We start from the raw sequence: 19,339 nt of genomic DNA, 5'->3' as shown, positions 1-19,339 counted from the left end.
TTTCTAGTTTTAATAGCATTTTTAAAACAAAACATAACAACATTTTTCAGTGCACAAATATATGAAGATCCTTCCTTGTGCAAGTACATTTCTGTGAGAGAAGAAAAAGGAGGAAAAAAGGCAACAAGCACCCCGCCCTCACCCGTCCCAACTGTTTTTCTTCTGATGGGTATTTGTCAAATTGACTTTTAAAAGTTCACAAAGGGCTCTTCATGAATGCAAGTGTCTCCACAAAACAGCATGCTGTTCAAGAGTGTGTAACATGAAGGGAATGCCATCATGCTAACTAATGTGATTGGCAAAACATAGTTGTTTTGTTAGGTAAGGCAGAGATTTTAATATTTATGTAATCAAAGTCCAAATAAACCTTCCCCCAGCGTAAACTGTTGCAACTTTCTGCACAAGCACTCCAAAATTTGGGTTCTTAATATTGTCCATGATATTCAAAATTATGCCATATATATGAAAGTGTTGATATCAGATTCATCTCTTCTGATGTATTTGTGCTCTATTAGCCACTCTATTTGTTCTTTTATCATTTTCTTTTGTGGCAAGAACATGTTTTTCAAAATTTCTACTAATTCAGTCTGCAGCTGAGCATTACTGATTTTCTTCCTCATCTTCATTATTTGTATGATAGCTTCCTAAAACAAAAAATAAAAATGAGAGAGAATTAATATATTAAATTACTTTAAGTAAAAAAATAAAAATGACTTTTGATGTACTTCATTCTCTATCCAACATATATCCAAATGATTAGCAATCACAAAGACAGCCATTTTCAAACAGTGTACCACAGGAATTTTTAAAACATGCAAACTATTTAGTCAGGGGCACTGACCTCTTTTCCCTTAGGTTGTCAAATTAAAAAAATGACAATGGCCAACACAACAACAGCTGTCTGGGGTGAATGTCCTGTCTTGAACTATAAACATATAGGTCACATAACAGTTGCATCTTATTAGCCATGTCGCATAATAAGGTTGAGCCTGATTGGTTAACTCTTGGTACCACAAATCCTTATATACAAGTATAGGCACATAATTTTTTAAAAAGTCACTTTGGAAAAAATGGGTTGGTAATTACTATTATTATTATTTGGAAATCAATCAAAATTATACCTTTTTTTTTTCAGACTGGCATAAAATATATATTCCTGGTATGTACAGAATTTTAGTAATTACATTAGGTGTGTCATGAAATGAAAACAGTTGAAAATTGCTGAAATAGTAGATTAATATTGAAACTAATATATTTTACCTAACAGCTAAAAATATCTTTTTATCACACACTGTAAAAGAAAACCTGACTACAGAGATTTTGAAAAATGAGGAAAAGCAAAATTATCTATAACCTCTCCACTGAAAGAAAACCGCACCTAATGTTTTGACCAATTCCTTTCATTCCTTTTCCACACTATATACATTTTTAAAATTTTATCTTACCTGTGACCACAAAATGTATATAATCTGATATTGTGTTAAAAATCAGTTAAGATACAACAAACCCCTTCCACATAATTCCTTCCTTGTAATCAGTTATTTGTTTGTAGTAGTAGAGGCTAGTTGGTGACTGTTTTTAAAAATCAATAATTACTAGTCTTTATATATTTTACAGATTAATAAATTATATGTTATAAACATTATCTTCAATTTGTACTGGTTCATTCAATGTTTTCAGTTTCTTTAGGAGTAACCATTTACATCTAAGTCAATGTTATCAATATTTTCCTTGATGGTTTCTTTAATTCCTACGCAGTTACTAATAGATCAAGTCAATTCTTCCCATTCTCAATATATTCAGACGCCAGGCTCTTGATCACAGGGGTTTGTGTCAAGGGTCCAGATAGAAAGAGGGAAAGTCTGTCCCTTCAAGCACCTGAGGATTACAGGAACCAGGGAAGAGAAGAGGAAGAACTGTAAAAGTCCCAATTTCTCCCTTCTAGATTACTAGTTGTGAAGATGGTGGTTGTGTTAAAGAAGTTAAGAGAAAAACAGAAAGCACAGGAGCTCTGGTTCTGGTCCCCATTTAATATGCTGGAGGTCACTTGAAGAGTGGAATGATTTAATGAAAATAATTTGCACTTCTGAATCTCTCAGTTCTTACAGAATGCAGATGAGTTTAGAGGTAATAAACCTGTCACAGGGCCTTTAGTGGCACAAGAGGGTGACCCTGCAGCAGCAGATGATAATTACAATGTACCATGTAGACCAAGGGGTTACAAAAAAGATGTGGTGGCATAGTCTCAGAGAGCTCAAGAGCTCAGTGAGAGCACAGGACAGGGGAGAGCAGCGAACTGGCTATGCAGTCCTTACCAACTGGAAAAAGAATAAATCATTGTTCACCTGCTACAGACATCAGCAGTAGATAGCAACAGAAAGTCAAATTCCCACAGGTGATAGATAAAGCACTCCATAGCAAGAAGCTGGGATACTGTCACAACTTATAAACACGATAATCCCTTTACTGTCACTATAAACTCAAATGAATTCTTCTAAACCTCAGTACATCCAGATGTCATCTGTGAGAACAGCAAATAATGGGGATGGCTGGAATGGGATCAGGTAGAAATAAGAAAGTCTCAGTATTACCTACAAGGACAGCTTGGATTACTAGATTGGGCATAAGTATGGGTCAGTAAGACAAAACAAAATGCTTCATTTTCTCTGCACATCTTAAAGTATTATATGACTACACCTGCCATCCCATGATACATCTCAACTCAAATCCATCTGAAATTTATCCTGGTGTAGCCATAAATTAGGAATATATCCTGATTTTTGCTCCAAAAAGTATTTCCTAAAACCTCTTACTGAATAATCCATTCCCTTTAAATTGGCCATAGAAATTATTTCTTTTATTGTCAAGTTTGTCTATACTTATATAGGAGGTTTAATTTTGAGTTATTTTTGTTCAATTAATCTGCTTGTCATATTGTTGTATTTTTGTAGATATTTTAATAAGCTTTAATATTTGGCAAGGCAAGTTCAACCACAATAACATTATTATTGTTATTTTATGGTTTTCAATCATTCTTATTCTTTCTGATAAAACTGAGAATCAATATGTAAAATTCCAAAAATATTCCTGGTTGAATTTTCATATGAAATTCAGTACATTTGACACTAATATGGGAAAAATTGACTCATTAAGCTATTCAGCCTTATCATTATGAGTATGGTTCTTCGCCCTTGCTGATAGCTTAGTTGGTTAGAGCATCATCCTGATATGCCAAGGTTGCGGGTTCAATACCCCTGTCAGGGCACATATAAGAATCAACCAAATGAATGCACAAATAAGTGGAACAACAAATTGATGTTTCTCTCTCTCAAATCAATACATTAAAAAATAAATAAATAAATAAATAAATGCCTATGAAATTTATGGTGTCTTATTTTCCTCAAGTTTTAAAATTTGTTTTTTAATAAATAGAAATGCAATTTTTATATTTATTCATCTCTGCTCCTTTATATTATATGATCGCTAAGTAATAAAGAAATCGACCATTTCCTGTTATTTGTTTCATATTTCATTGCATTGGCCAGTTGTTTCAAACAATACTAAGTAAAAATTGTAAAAGTGGGACACTTGGTTTTAATAGAATTATTTCTAAAGTTAAAACAATCATATATTAGCTTGCAATAGATATTCATTATGATGTTCATAAGGTATCATAATCCTAATTTTTAAATGTTCCCTAATTTCATATTACAATGGAATGAGAAGTCGAATAAAAATTTAAATATATCATTCCTAGAATTGTAATTTGTTGCTGAGATACATTTAATCAGATATAGTCAAATGAAGACATAACCTAAAACCAAGGTTTTCCCAACCAACAGAATGTACCAGTGTCCACAAAGCCACATAGGAAACATCTCCTTCTGCAGCTAAGAGAATGCCATTACTACAATTTTAAAATTCTAGTAAAATGAAACGTAGCTCTACCTTACAAAAATGTTTGAATACTTAGATGTTTTTAAATTCAAAAAAAATGTTTGAAGATTTAAACAACAACAACAAACTGGCCAAAGTTTTTCAAAATGTAGACATTTGGTCTTAACATTACAAACCTGGGTTCTTAGTATTCGCAGTTGAACTATTCCTTCATTCTCCTCTTCTCTCATTCTTTCTGTAGTGAGCTGCAAGCGTCCAATCAAGTTGATTTTACCTCTTTTCTGAACTTTTGCATTTTTTCTATAAAAAACATTGAATTAAATATTTTACAGAGAGAGGCCTTGTAAACATCATACTTATAGCAACAATGTCTGAGAGAAGTTAGAAATATTCTAAAAATTTATGTCCAGAATTGTTTAAAAGAAAAGTAACAAATAACCAACATATATAGCTTTATTTAAAATGAACACTTGTGATTTCCTTTAAACACAATAAAGGCACTGTTAATAAAATATGGGTGACTACAATCCCTGTAATAACAAAGTTAATATAATTTACATTTCCATGAAAGCGATTAGATATTTTAAGATTTATTGGCTGTATGTAACTCAGCATTATCTTCTAATTGGATCTGAAGGGAAAAAAAGCTTTGTGTGGATAAAGCTGCTTTAAAATGCAAAAGATGGTTTACTTTACAGATGAAAAGCAATACAGAATAATGTCAGACACCAAAATGCATCCATGAAAAAAATGTAAAGAAGTTAACATCTCTAGCTCATTACTGTTTAATAAACAACTAAATGGTATAACTCTAGAGCAGCAATTTTCAAACAGTGGGCCACAGGAATTTTTAAAACATGTAATGCCTGACTATTTAGCCAGAGGAACTGACCTCTTTTTCCTTAATGTCAAATTAAAAAAATGACAAGAAACAACACAACACCTATCTGGTGTGAAGAAAGCAAAATAATATTTATTTTTTTGTCAGATTGGTAAAGAAGTTAATTTTTTTGGTGTGCTGTAGAATTTTAGTCAGTTTATGTGTACCAAGAGATGAAAAAGGTAGAAAATTGCTGATCTAGAATGATGAGAGTATACAGATGTGTTTTAAATATCATGTAAGAAAACTATTTTGTTAAAAATAAAGAACTAAAATTCAAACAAGGTAATTTTATTTTAGATCAACCAACATAAACCTTACATTAAACTGAATTCCTGGTTCACTGAGAAGAGGGTACCTTCTGTAAAGTCTTTGGGTGAGTTGACTTGAGGTTCGTACAATAAAACTTGGCGTTTGAGCTTTGGGAAAGCTACTAAAGACTATGAAAAATAAAAAGAAAACAATTAGCATCTATTAACAGCATTAAATACTAAGATCAATTCTCCAATATAACTAATAGAGGTGAGAAAGTATTATAAGCACAAATTCACAATTCAAACTTTTATTTGGTACCTCCATGAATATAATAATGTAAACGCATAATGAGGACAGACAGAATGAGGAGAAAAGAGCTGGTTATGAGAAAGCAATGAATGTCTTCTTTACAATAAGAAAATACAGAGATTGGTCATACATGACTCACAACAAACACCACTTGCCAGTTATATACCAGCTGTTTCTCTCTAGGTAATAATTTATTTTGGAACCTTTAAAAGATGTCTTTGGAGTAGGGATAAAATGTAGTCATGAACAGGAGGCTAATGAGTACATTTTTCCAGCCCACAAAAGGACCAAAGTTATCTAATTATTTTTTAATTGATTGATTTTAGAGAGAGAAGGGTAAGATTAGAGAGAGGAACAGAGAAAGAATGACACTGATCTATTGTTCTACTTATCTAAGCATTCATTGGTTGATTTTTGTATGTGCCCTGACCAGGGATCAAACCCACAACCATGGCATACCAGGGTAACGTTCTAACTAATTAAGGTAACCAAGGCCAAAATTGTGTAATTCTTAAATTTTTGGTCATCATAAATTTTTTTTCAATCATAAGATCTTTAAATATGTTCTCATTATGAAATCTTATGTCACACTCCTCACAGGTAATATTTAACTATCAATTCAATATTTTGCTCCATTCTTCTTTTTTGCCTTTCTCCATTTTAGTAACTTGTTTATTTTCTGTTTCTGTTTGTCCATAAATACCTCATTAGTGTATTTTTTTGGTTAAAATTGATTGGAGAGTGTTATGAGTTCATAAAATTTATTACAGGGAAGCCAACACATTTTCTGCTATGTGACAGGATATAATTTTAAAATCGAAAAATAAACAAACCCATAAAGTCCTTCTAAGTTCAGCATCAGGGAGTTCAGTTGCAAGTTTTAGATTTTCAAAGCTGATTTTCTCTCTGGGTCTTTGGTTCCATGCAAACAACACAGCCAGCTGAAATGTTGTTACCTCCAAATCATATTGACCTACTTCATTCTTAAATGTTATCTGGAATAGATAAAATAATTTAAAAAAATAAGAATCTTTTTCATAATGATTATCTAACTACTATAATATCTCTTACATGAAATTACATAGGAAAAGACTGGTAGCTGTATTCCGATATCCATTCTTCAATTTCTTAGATAGTATTAAAATTTTTAGCAGACCTCAGTGACTGCCCAGAATAAAGACTTATTCCCAACTTTCCCTGAAACAAAATGTAGCTATGTGACCAAGTTCTGGCCAATGAGATATAAGTGGAAATGATGAGGGGAAACTTCTAGAAATTGCCCTTAAACGAACGTATATCCTCGTCTTTCTGTTGTGCTGAAAGACATAGTAAGGATGATATTGAATATCTTAAGGATGGTGCTATAACCAGAAGCTTATGTCCCTAACAAGTTCATGGAAGAGATCCACTATTTCTGGTCAAACTTGTACATGTAAGAGAGGCAAATCTACCTTGTTTAAGTAACTCTTATTTGGAGCCCTGCTACTTTCAGCCAAACCAATAACTAACACATTATCTACTTACAATTCCATTTGACATGAGATGATGCCAATGTAATTTTCTACCACTATGATTTTTTTTATAGAATTCTTCTACTTCAGGTATCAAATCCTCCAGTTCAGTAGGAAGTGAGACAAAGACTTTCTCAGAGCTTCTTGACCAGGCACCAGCATTCAAAATTTTTATATTAACTGAATCAGCTATAGGCAAGAATATCAGGAAAATATAAAGTAAATCTTGACAATGAATAAAATTCAAAATAAATAAACTCATACATACATACAGGGTAAGCTTTGGTGAAAAATAAACATGACTCAAGATTTTGTTAAAAGTGAACTTTTGATTCCAAAATAAGGATTAGCAAATTTAAATTGTTTTGCAGAATGCCATCAAGGAATGTGGTATTTTCAACATCTTTGCATCTGTTACTGCCAAGGTTTATTTTTAATTTACTGGAAAACAAAGATATTCCTTTTAAAACGTTTTAAAAAATATAATGTGTGTAACATATACATAAATTATAAAATAATACCTGGTAGAGCCAATTTATTATTTTTGTGCATTTCCTTAAAAGCTTGGTTCAAGTCTTCAGATACTTTAATGTCCTGAAACATTCTAGCAAGCTTGTTTACATAATCTGCTGGCATACCAACTTCCTATGAAAACCAAAGACAGAAGAGGTAATAAATAATATATAATTAATCTATTATAAAAATTTTTAATGGAAAACTACGATGCTTTAATTGTAGATGCTAAAATATATTCATATATGTTAAATCCTTTAATGCAAAGTTATTCCTCTTATTTACAACAATGTTTATAGTCTAATATCTATTAAATTTGATTCTTAGACACTAAATAGGGTAGTATAGGCAATCCTGGCTTTCTTTGCACAATTCCAAAGTGCATGAATTTGAGTTACTACAGTATAGATAAATAACATCAGTCTCCTAACAACACATTTCAATTTTAAGTTACCATTATATGTTAAATATGAGTAATGCATAAAGTACAAACTTCACTTCTAGCTCCTCATTCTGCAAATCACTACACAAGTAACAGAGCACATCATATCAGTGACCAATCACAATACTTCTTTCACCCTGACTGGTGTGGCTCAGTGGATTGAGTGCCAGCCTGTGAACCAAAGGGTCTCCTATTTGATTCCAAGTCGGGGCACATGCCTGGGCTGCGGGCCAGGTGTCAAGTTTAGTGTGTGTAAGAGACAACCGCACATTGATGTTTCTTCCCCTCTTTTTCTCTCTCCCTTCCGCTCTAAGAATAAATAAAATCTTTAAAAAAAAACAAACTTCTTTTAAACTCTGTTATCCATTTTTCAGTTCACCCAGAGAGCAAAATCTGTATTTTGTTGCATCCCTGTCTGCCGATGATAAATCCACCTGACATTTACAAAAATGGATAATCAAAAGAGGTAACCTGCCAATGAAGATGATAGAAGTATACTAAAGAAGTTAGAATAATGCTGGAAATGAAAATAAAAGAGCATAAATGGAGTTACGGAAGAAAGAACAGATTGGGATGTAATGTTGATACTGCCAATATTGAAGATTCTAAATATGCAGTCATAGAAACTTAGTGAAGGTAAAGTACTAACATAAATGAAAAAAGTTGTAGTGACAAAAAAAAGAAAAGGTGCTCCAGAGGAAGGGATGCCAGCAAAAAATTTTACAACATTGAAAGCCCAAAAAGACAAAATTCTGGAAGTAGAGCTGAACTTACAGAGCATGACAACTATCCAAGGCATAAAAAGATGCTAATTCTTTACTGGAAATTACATGATAAAGAGGCAAATGCTAGTCAATCTTCTCTTTATTTTAATAAGAGTGTTATTGAGATATAATTATCGACCACAAAATTCACCCTTTTAAAGTGTATGATTAACTGGGTTTTTGTACAACATCTATGGAGTTACGTAACCATCACCACTATCTAATTTTAGAATATTTTCATCATCCCAAAAAGATAATCCATATTTATTAGCAGTCACTCCCCATTTTCCTTTCTTCTAGCTCCTGGAAACTACCGGTGTTACTTTCTATTAAATTTTAAGAGTTTTTACATATTTTAGATATGATGCCAGACAAATATTGCAAATATTTCCCTAACTACTCAAGTTTTTTCACAAAGAAATAAAACACTTTAACTCTGAAAGTTTGTTTTAAATGACGGTGTACTAAATATATACTAATTTTTTAAATTCTTCCTTTTCCTACATATTTGTAAGACAGTAAGTTTTTAATGTTTTAACAAAAATTTCTGAAATCAGTCATAAAATAATAACTGTTCCCACTGATTGTTAATATTAAGATCATTTTGCCCAGTATCAGTTTGCATAATAATTTTTACTACCCCACACTACAAAGCAGGGCTCTCTAATTTGAAATATATATACACAAATGAAAACCATATGAGGAGACACCCCCCCCCAAAATTGGAATTATCTTCTGGAGGGCAGGCCTCTTGTTGTACAGGCTTCCCCAGCTAGGTGAGTGCTCTAGGAATCCATCTGTATCTGTACCAGCTGGCATTGTAAGAGACTGCTTTGGGCGTCAATGAATTTTTTTTTGAAGACTCTTTCAATGCGTTTGCCCATTTCATGATGGGTGTTTTACAAATGCACCTGCCCACACCAGGCTGAGTGTTCAGCAGTTTTTGACCAAAAAGAGCATGACCCCTGTTCCCTACCCTCCCTATTCACCCATCTCCCCAAGTGACTTCTTTTTGTTTCTCCAAATGAAAAAAGTCCTTGAAGGGAAACGTTTTGGCTACATGGAAGAGGTGAAACAAAAAACTGGAAGAAGCACTAAAAGGGATCAAAACTGTCAAGTTCAAAAACTGTTTAGAGCAGTGGAAAAAAAGGTCTCAATAGGTGTATTGCATCAAATGGAGAGTATTTTGAAGATGACTGAAGTTTAAACATGTAAGAATAAATTTGAATTTTTTCATAAATAATTTCTGGCTTTTATTGGGTACTCCCTCATATATAAAAATAATATAGATAATTCTTATTTATAATTTTATTATTATATATTAATCTAATAATACAATATATAATACCATATATAAATAAAAAACACATTTTAATATAACTCAAATTCCATTAAAACAAACTGAAAGAAACAGACAAAATATTTTGATAGGAGAATTTAGTCACAATTAGAATGATTACTCTAAATAAACCATCATCTTTTATCTATTGGTTCTTTTTGCTGTACAGAAGTATTGATTTACGAACATCTCTATAGTCAAATATTTAGTACAGAAAACACCTTAAAAATGAAATGAATTGTCCTGTAGCCTATTTAATAAGGTCAGTTAAAATGAGAGTAAAGATACTTCACTAAAAGTCTTTATTTAAAAAATATACTTTTAAAATGTTCCCTATTTCTTTGACATTAAAGATATCACCAAAACGTATCACTTAACCACATATATGAACCATGTGCTATATCAAGAAGACCAAATATTAACAAAAAATTTACTTACTCTTAGCCACTCTACCATATTCTCTTCAATTTCACTATCAGCAGAGATGTCCAATATAAGACGTCGTGTCAAATGAGCTTTATGATACCTCATAAAAACATCTTTGTTCTGTACGTATTTGAGTACCAAGAGCTGTACAAAAAACAAAGTTACTCTCAATTCATATGTACGCTTAGCTATTTCTTTCATTTAGACCTTTCTGTATATCCCAATTGTCAAAATTGAAATATTTATATAAGCATATAACAAGAGAGGCCTATTAAATCGCCCATTTCTGAAAAAATAATCAGTCCTGATATACTACCTTACAATTAGTACTTGAGACAATAACCAAATAACCTTTTAATTCCTATACATATTAATTTTTCAATTTTTATGTAGATGTGATAAAACCTTACATGAAAAGGAACGGTTCTTCCCAATTTTCTCTTCTACATATCTTCTTCACTTTTTTCTGACACTAATACCTCTAGGCCTTTTTGTTCATACTCTATTTCTTTACTTATTATTTTCCTCTTTGTGTTCCTGGGTTTATATTACATTACACTAATAACCAGGAAAAAATAAAATAAAAGCAATTAATTATCTATACTCACTCATCCCTAATTACCTATTTTGGACTCACATAAAAAGAAAAAAGTAAAAAACTCCTCATCTCTCAACAATCATTTCATCACCATCGGCACCATTCCCCCAGCACCTCCTTTTTTTTTTTTTTTTTTTTTTTTACCTTTTAATAGATGCTATAATTTAATTACCTAAAAACAATCAGTAAAGGGCAAGAATTAAATGCTATTGCCCTTTCTGGAAGCTACAGAATAAAAATTTTCAGGAAGAAAAAAGACTACCCTATAGACATCTTGTACTGTAAAATTCCTTATTAGTTTCTTACAGATAGAAATTTATTAAAAATTGATGCTATCACATAACATCTTAGAAATACAACACAAATTCAAAGCAAGGTCATTAAAAAGTTTGAAGTAAAAAACAAATTATGTACCACTTCTTTAAGTTTTGCTTCAATCTCTTCAGAGGTTAGTTTTTTGCTCAATGGTGTTTTTCTTAGCAACATGTCACAGTAATTTGCAAGCAGCTCAGGGCATTTTGATTCAGGCTGAGTTTTTAATCCTACCCTAAAAAACAAACCAAAAAAATAATTGATATCTGCAAATATTTTTTCTAAAGACAATTTTTCACAAATTCATTATTTTGTATTAAATCCAGTCATCAGGGTTGAGACTAGGGTGAACAAGAAGACACCTCAGGTGCGCAATTTAAGGAGGCACTCACTTTTACGTCATTAAGAATGAGATCGTAAATTTTGTACCCTAGGTGCCTCCTTGCCTCACTCTAATGATGGCCTTGCCAATGATCTTTAAAAGCTTTTATTCATAAGTTGCTAAAATACTTTTAAATTAAAAAAAATTAATTTATTGGGGTAACATTGGTTAGTAAAATTGTTTTAAAGGTACAATTCTATAATACATCATCTGTATGTTGCATTGTATAAATCCACGCCTGTTTATCAGTTTACATTTAAAACTTTTCATTACTTAATATGTTAACATCAAACTGTTCCTCCACTCTCTAAAATGTTTCCAATGTAACCTAAATTCCACAGTGATGTGGTATCTATTATCATCCATTTTTAAAAACTGCAAACAAGGTTTCCTTAATGAAGAACTTATATCTGTCTTTTACCTTATCAACAAAATTTTAAAACCAATGTATTTTACTTTTATGCTTGAAAATTTTGCATTTCTTCTTTGCCCTACTTCTTGAAATTACATATGTACATTCAAGATTTTAAAATTTCTTGTGTATATAAAATACAAGTGTCATTTACCAGAATTGAGTTATCTAAATTATAAGTATACAACTTCACAAAATAACATAATTATAGGGTGTATATAAAACATGATACCCTGGCTGGTTTGGCTCAGTGGATTGAGCGTCGGCCTGCGAGCTAAGTGTTGCTGGTTCGATCTTCCAGTCAGGGTACATCAGAGAAGGAAAACTCTGACTCCAAAAAACCTCCGCTGCCTTGCGGCATACCTCTTCAGGGGAAAGGCTAAGGGAGTAAACCCTGACAGAAAATCCGGAGCCGGAGTCCCTAAGGCGGTTTGACGTTGTAGTCAACACCAGCAACTCCTGCGGCGCACCTGAAGCCAAGCTGTATTGACTCCGTCTTTCCCTTGGATCCCTCAGCTGCGAAGAGAGGGGGGGTCTGCTGCATGGGCAACAGCAGACCCTCCATATAACCCTGCCCAGGCTCTGTAGCTTCAGCTTCACTGGAGAGGACACTCCAGCGACATCGCAAGATGTCGATTCAACACGGGAGGAGACAGATACCGTGTCACTCCCGAGTTGGACTGCACAGCCATTCTCGGCGGTGCAGATAGACTCTTAAGAAGCTACACCATCGTCTCTCGAGACGGACGGCTGCCGACGATAAAACACGAATATGAAAATTTTTACTGTGTCAATTATTAATGAGGTGGATGAAGCTTTTATCCCCTTCCAATTGTGAATCTAGGAATTACAATGAATTTTGTTTCTACTTTTTATTTTTATAAATTTTTGTCTTTGTCTTAAATTTTATTCACAGAAGTAAGCAGAACTGAAAGAAGTTTTTCTTAGGATGTTACTCAATTAATTGAGCACCTTCTGAGTTATTTGCTAAAAAAAATACATGATGATCTAACAAAAAAGTTATTTTTAATAATACATCAAATTAGCCATTAATTGTGTTGAAAGCAAAGAACTGAAAACCATTTGACTTGCAAAAAAATCTGATAACAAGTGATTGAAATTCACTTTCTGTACATCAATACCAATGTTTCAAAATACTCTTTTCTTATGCAACTTGGAGGCTTTTTATATTCCAATGCTATATGCCATAGTAAGAATGAAGGGAGGTATGCTTTTCTTTGCAAAATAAGAATAATTGTAGAAAGAAGAAATGAGGAGGAGAAATTGCAATGATACTTTCACCAGAGGGCTCAATTTTAGGAAAAAAATAGATTTGTAAGTTGAGGATTCAGAAACTGATTTCCTTAGAAGCAGCCACACATTGGCATACCTTAGGAAATATGCCAGTTTGAAGACCACTAACTTACTTCACAAGAATCTATCCACATCTTGCAATCTATTCACACGGCCAATGACTAGCTTACTGTGTGAACTCCTGTAATAACTGCAGTGATCTCTCTCTCTTCCTCCAATTCAAACCTATTGAGAAGAAAGCTGTCAATCTTATATTGTTCTTTGAAGGTAGGTGTGTCATTTTCCCCTCTTGCTGTTTTAGCTTTTTTGGAAAATTTTTGTCGATAACTCTTTAATTATTGTTTATGTTCCCCTCTCTGTTTTCTATAATTCCAATTACTGGCAACATCCAAAGCAACACAGGAGCCAGCAGAACATGTGCTTTCTTCTTTCCATCAGGTGTGATTAGGGTGTTGACACTGGCCACATCAATCATTGTCACAGAGCTTCATAGCCTGTTTGCTCTGATACTTGCTAGCCTTGACATGCATAGTGAACCCCAGTACACTGTTGTCCTCTGTCTTCCTCATGGCTGACTCAGTAGTCAGAGGCAACCTGGTGATGGCATAGTGGTCAACCTTGTTTCTCCTGGGGCGCTCTTCCGAGGATATTTAGGCTGAATGTGGAGCCGCAGTGTCTTCGGCTGTCGTAAGGTGGATGACGTGTGAATCTTCTATTTCTGTGGCTGTGGATGTCTTTCAGCACTGCTTTCTTAGCCTTCAAGGCCTTTGCTTTGGCTTTGGCAGTGGCAGGGGCTTTCTTTTTTGCTTTCAGTGTCATCTTCCAGAAACGGCTATATTGAATTTCTTGAGGAACCACCAAAGTGTTTCCAAAGTAGCTGCATACCAACTGTGTATGATTACAATGTCTCCACATACTCACCAACAATTGCTAACATCTTTTCTTTTGTCAACATCTTTTTAATTTTAGCTACCCTAGTGGGTGTAAGTGATTAATCTATTAATCTTAATTATTTTAAACTCTTTATGTGCTAACTCCAATATTGGAATCATCTGATTGTCTGCTCCAAAAATGACTTTTCTCTTGGTTGATCATACTCTTCTCTGCCTTCACAGGACTAGTAATGTCAGACTGAATACTGGGCACTGCACATAAAAGAATCAGAGAGGTACCAGATCATGTTATCTTCCATTAAGAGCAGGTTCACTCTTTTTACCTCACACCTGTTAGAATGGCTATCATTCACAAATCAACAAACAACAAGTGCTGGTTGAGGATGTGGAGAAAAGGGAACCCTCATGTACTGTTCATGGGAATGCAGACTGCTGCAACCACTATGGAAAACACTATGGAGGTTCCTCAAAAAATTAAAAATTAAACTGCCTTATGACCCAGCGATTTCACTTCTTGAAATATATCTGAAGAAACCCAAAACACTAATTCAAAAGAATGGATGCACCCTTATGTTCGCTGCAGCATTATTTACAATAGCCAAGATATGGAAGCAACCCAAGTGCCCCTCAATAAATGAGTGGGTAAAAAAGTGGTGTATATATACAATGGAATATTACTTGGCCATAAAAAAGAATGGAATCATACCACTTGTGATAGACTGGGTGGATGTAGAGAGTATTATGCTAAGTGAAATAAGTCAGAGAAAGACAAACACCATACGGTTTTGCTTATATGTAGAGTATAAAGAACAAAATAAACAAACAAACAAAACTAAAACAGACCCACAGATATAGAGAACAGACATATGGTAGCAAAACAGGAGGGGCATTAGCGGCTGGGTGAAAAAGGTGAAGGGATTAAGAACTACAAATTGGGCTCTGGCTTGTGTGGCTCAGTGGATTGAGCGCCAGCCTGAGACCCAAAAGGTCACTGATTCGATTTCCAGTCAGGGCACATGCCTGGGTTGCAAGCCAGGTCCCCAGTTGGGGGCTCGCAGGAGGCAACTACATATTGACGTTTCACTCCCTCTCCCTGTCCCTCCCTTCCCCTCTCTCTAAAAAGAACTAAAATCTACAAATTGGTTGTTACAAAATAGTTATGGGACGGTAAAGTACAGCATAAGGAATATGGTCAACAATATCATAACAACTATTTATGGTGTCAGATGCATACTAGAAATAACGAGGGGATCACTTTGTAAAATATATGATTGTATAACCACTATGTTGTACAACTGAAACTAATACAAAATAATATTACATGTAAAGTGGAATTGAAAAATAAAATTAAAAAAAGAAAGAAAGAGTGGTTCATCCTTTCTTCTACTATGAAAGAGGCTGATAACTTTAATCTAATCAGAAACTGCGTTGTTTCAATTAATCCACCTCTGGTTAGCCACTGAATGTAAGGAATGTCACTCCTAGGCTTTCAATTAAGAGCCTAGTAGCTTTTGTCATTCCACTCCTGTGTGATCACCACAAAAGCTCTACTGTCTTTCAGCCGTATTGCTCATCTTGAGCAAAACTCAAATCTCAGCACTTCTCAGAAAAACATAACTACAAATCCTCCACTAACCTCTGAAAGGTTCTCTCTCATTTCTGTAAGTTTCCAATCTTTTGTCTGAGTTGTTTCTGTAGCATTAGTAATATTAAAATTACTATTTTCTAAATTTGCCTGATTTTTCTGGTTATTCTCAGTAAAAGCATTGGCCCAGCACAAACTACTCTATTCCTCCTCAGAAGTGAGTCTCCAAAATAACTGGATGCTACTAGCAGTTTTATTTTTTCTCCACTGCTCCCAATAGCCACAATGCCCATGTTCTGATGCTTGGATCAGCTAATAATACTTATTTTATTCCACAGAAATTTTCTACTTTAATATGGAGTGTAAGGTAGGAGCACATGGTGACCTTAGAATCAGAAAATAAAGAGAAACACAGAAATCCTCACTTCTGGGAATCTAGAGTGCAGAAACACTTCCACACATATAAAATGACAAATATATATATTCTCTGGAGAACTATTAGTAATAGCAAAATATCAGAAACTACTAAGTGTGGCAAAGGATCAATTAAATAAACTATGCTAAATCTACCAGACATAATGCCATGATGCTATTAAGAAAAATGAACTTTTGCCCTGATTTGTATGGCTCAGTGAGTTGCGCATCTGCAAAGCAAAAGGTTGCTGCTTTGGGTCCCGATCAGGGCACATGCCTGGGTTGTGGGCCAGGTCCCTGGTTGGGGATGTGGGAGAGGTAACTGATCGATCAATGTTTGTCTCCCTCTCTTTCCCCCTCCCTTTCTCTTTCTCTAAAATAAATAAAATCTTTAGAAAAAAATGAAGTTTTAAAAAATCCATGTACTCAGTGGTGAGTATTCTTCCTAAAATCACGAATAAGACAACAATGTCCACATTCACCTTTGCTGTTCATCACTGTTCTAAAAGTTCTAGTTACAGCAATTAGGCAAGAAAAAGAAATAAAAGGCACCCAAATTTGGAAAGGAAGAAGTAAAAGTATCTCTATTTGCAAATGTCATTATCTCATATATACAAAGTGTGAAAGAATCCATACAAAAGCTACTAGGGCTAATGCATTAATTTAGCAAAACTATGCGGTACAAGATCAATATGCAAGAATCAGTTGTATTTTTATGCACCAGCACTGAACAATCCAAAATGAAAATAAGAAAACAATTCCATTTACAATAGCATCCAAAAGAAAAACACACCTAGGAATAAATTTAACCAAAGACATGAAGGCCCAAGCAGGGTAAAAAAGCCATTCATGAAGGGCTGCAGCCTTGGCTGGGTAAGTTAAGACATCCACTAGAAAGGCTTAGCATCACGTGTCAAAGTCCAAATAGGTAAGGGATGTGTTGACATGGAAAAGTGGCCAGGCATGAAGTATGAGAGACCCAATAGGTAAGGAGAGTGTGCATGTAAGGGGAAGGCACAGTGTTAGACGTTAAGGTTTCAGCAGGGTGAGGAAGGCATCCATGTAGGGGTAACCCGGCTAAGGGGGTGAGAGGCCCAGCAGGGTGAGGAATGCATCCAGAAACAAGGGCATGCATTATAGTTGTAAGAATAGTTTAAGTTTGTCCACTGAGAAGGCCTAGAAGCAGTGATATCCAAACGGCAATGAATATACCTAGTACCAGGTCTACCATCCACTAAAAGGACTAGGGCTCTGTGAAAAAGTGGCTGATCCCGAGGCTAGGTATGGAAAAGCAGAAAATGAACCTGGAAATCCTCATGTGCCAAAAGGAAGAGTTTGCTGTCAAGAGGAACTAAAACCAGTTACCACTAGTGGACTCTAGGCTAATTTGAAAATCAAAGAATGATAGTAAATTATAACTCAGTGATTAAAATAGAAAACCATGAGTGCATACTGATATGATAAATCAATGTATAAAATGGAAATGTAATGAGCAACAGGATCTTCACAGTTTTAAAGTATTGGTCACAAAATAATAACAAAGAGAAAAAGAATAACTTTGCAGTGGAGAAGTCTGATAGATATGAACCCACATAACCAAACTAAACAAGAACTGTAATGGGATAAATCAAAACCATGCACCCTCAAATAAGATGCAATGACAAGAACAAAGTTTCACTTTTGCTGAAGATACAAACCTGAATCTAACTACAAGAAAAGATCAGATTAACTACAACTAAGGGATATTCTACGAAATAACTGGCCTATAATCTTCAAAGGTTATGAGAGTCAAAGAAAATGAGAGAGATGGTTCCAGAGCAGAGAACCAAAGAAATATAATTACTAAATGCAACACACGATTCTTTACTGGATACTTTTCCTATTAAAAAATATATATTATATAGTCAATCAATGAAATTTAAAAGGATCTGAGAAGTAGATAGTGCGATATATTAATTTCCTGACTTTAATAGTTGTTTTGTGATTATATTTGTAGAAAATATACTAGTACACTTGGAATGAGCAACTTACCCTCAAACTGTTCTATTAAAAAATTTTAGGAGACTTCCGGCCAAGATTGAGGCATAGACCGACACGTTCTGTCTCCCTCTACAACTAAGAAGGATTACAACTACCGCAAAATCAAAAATAAGAAGTCCAGAAAATAAAGCAACATGAAGTCCAACGTATGAAGTCATAAACAAAGTGGTGCTCGTCCGGACAGACAGGAAGTGCGAACCCCCGGATGAGAAAGATCGAACTGTGCTGGAGGCGGCAGCAGCGAACAGCAGGACCCGGTAAGCAGACACCTATATTTGAGGGGAGGAGAGAAGCACCTGGGAGCCGCCCGGCTGCAGACCAGATCTGTCGGCTCGCGATTCCAGTGCCGGGGAAGGCAGACCCCATTGGGAGGCGGCCCTGTTCCTCAGCAAAGAGTAACAGCAGGAATCCATCTTGGACCCCCGCCCCCACGCAAAGCGCCACAGGGTGATGAGAAACGACCCAGGTTGTGACGAGCACACGGGGCTCTGCCCAATATAGTGTAGGAGGAGTGACAGTGCCCTGCCCAAGAAGACAAACAAACGGTCAGAATGGTAGAATTAATTTTTGAAATATCAATCACACAGCTAACGAGAAAACAAATAAAACCCTTGACCAATGAACAAATAGTGAATCTTTCTGAGGCTCAGTTCAGAGCTATAGTCCTAAAGCAGCTTACAGATCTAACAGCGGGGCTGAATCAAGACAGGGAAGGAATGAAGGCTAGTCCTGCTGAAATGAACAAAAGTACAAACAAGACAAGTGGTGAGGAAGGGAAAGCCATGGATCAAATCAACAAATCAGAACACAGGGAGAGAACAAACAGTCAACCAGTACAGAAAGAGGAAACAAAAAGTGAGGGATGAAGGGAGGCTCAGAAACCTCTGAACAGCTATAAGTGAATGAACATTCGAATTACAGGTTGCCAGAGGGTGAAGAAGAACTAGAAATTGGAAAATTATGTGAAAAAATAATGAAGCAGAACTTCCCTAACTTGGGGAAGGAAATGAACTTACAGGTCCAGGAAGCACAGAGAGTTCCGGATAGGCTGGA

General features: G+C 34.8%; 1 protein-coding gene across 1 annotated transcript in view; it reads right to left on the bottom strand.

Moving 5' to 3' along the window:
* CUL5 (cullin 5) overlaps window positions 1-19,339 on the bottom strand; it is a 121,192-nt gene continuing 101,853 nt past the window's right edge. Inside the window, exons 12-19 of the mRNA XM_090265883.1 lie at window positions 11,349-11,481; window positions 10,349-10,480; window positions 7,374-7,497; window positions 6,866-7,041; window positions 6,175-6,336; window positions 5,099-5,217; window positions 4,074-4,197; window positions 1-644 (exon numbers count right to left, since the gene is read on the bottom strand). Coding sequence (XP_090122009.1) covers window positions 450-644; window positions 4,074-4,197; window positions 5,099-5,217; window positions 6,175-6,336; window positions 6,866-7,041; window positions 7,374-7,497; window positions 10,349-10,480; window positions 11,349-11,481 — 1,165 coding nt within the window. The 3' untranslated portion in view covers window positions 1-449. The remainder of the gene's footprint in view (window positions 645-4,073; window positions 4,198-5,098; window positions 5,218-6,174; window positions 6,337-6,865; window positions 7,042-7,373; window positions 7,498-10,348; window positions 10,481-11,348; window positions 11,482-19,339) is intronic.

This window comes from Furipterus horrens, unplaced genomic scaffold (genome assembly GCF_987537825.1).
Source record: "Furipterus horrens unplaced genomic scaffold, mFurHor1.1.pri manual_scaffold_2, whole genome shotgun sequence".
Lineage (NCBI taxonomy): Eukaryota > Metazoa > Chordata > Mammalia > Chiroptera > Furipteridae > Furipterus > Furipterus horrens.
Note: the sequence above shows the minus strand (reverse complement) of the source record. Positions and strands in the feature narration are given on the sequence as shown.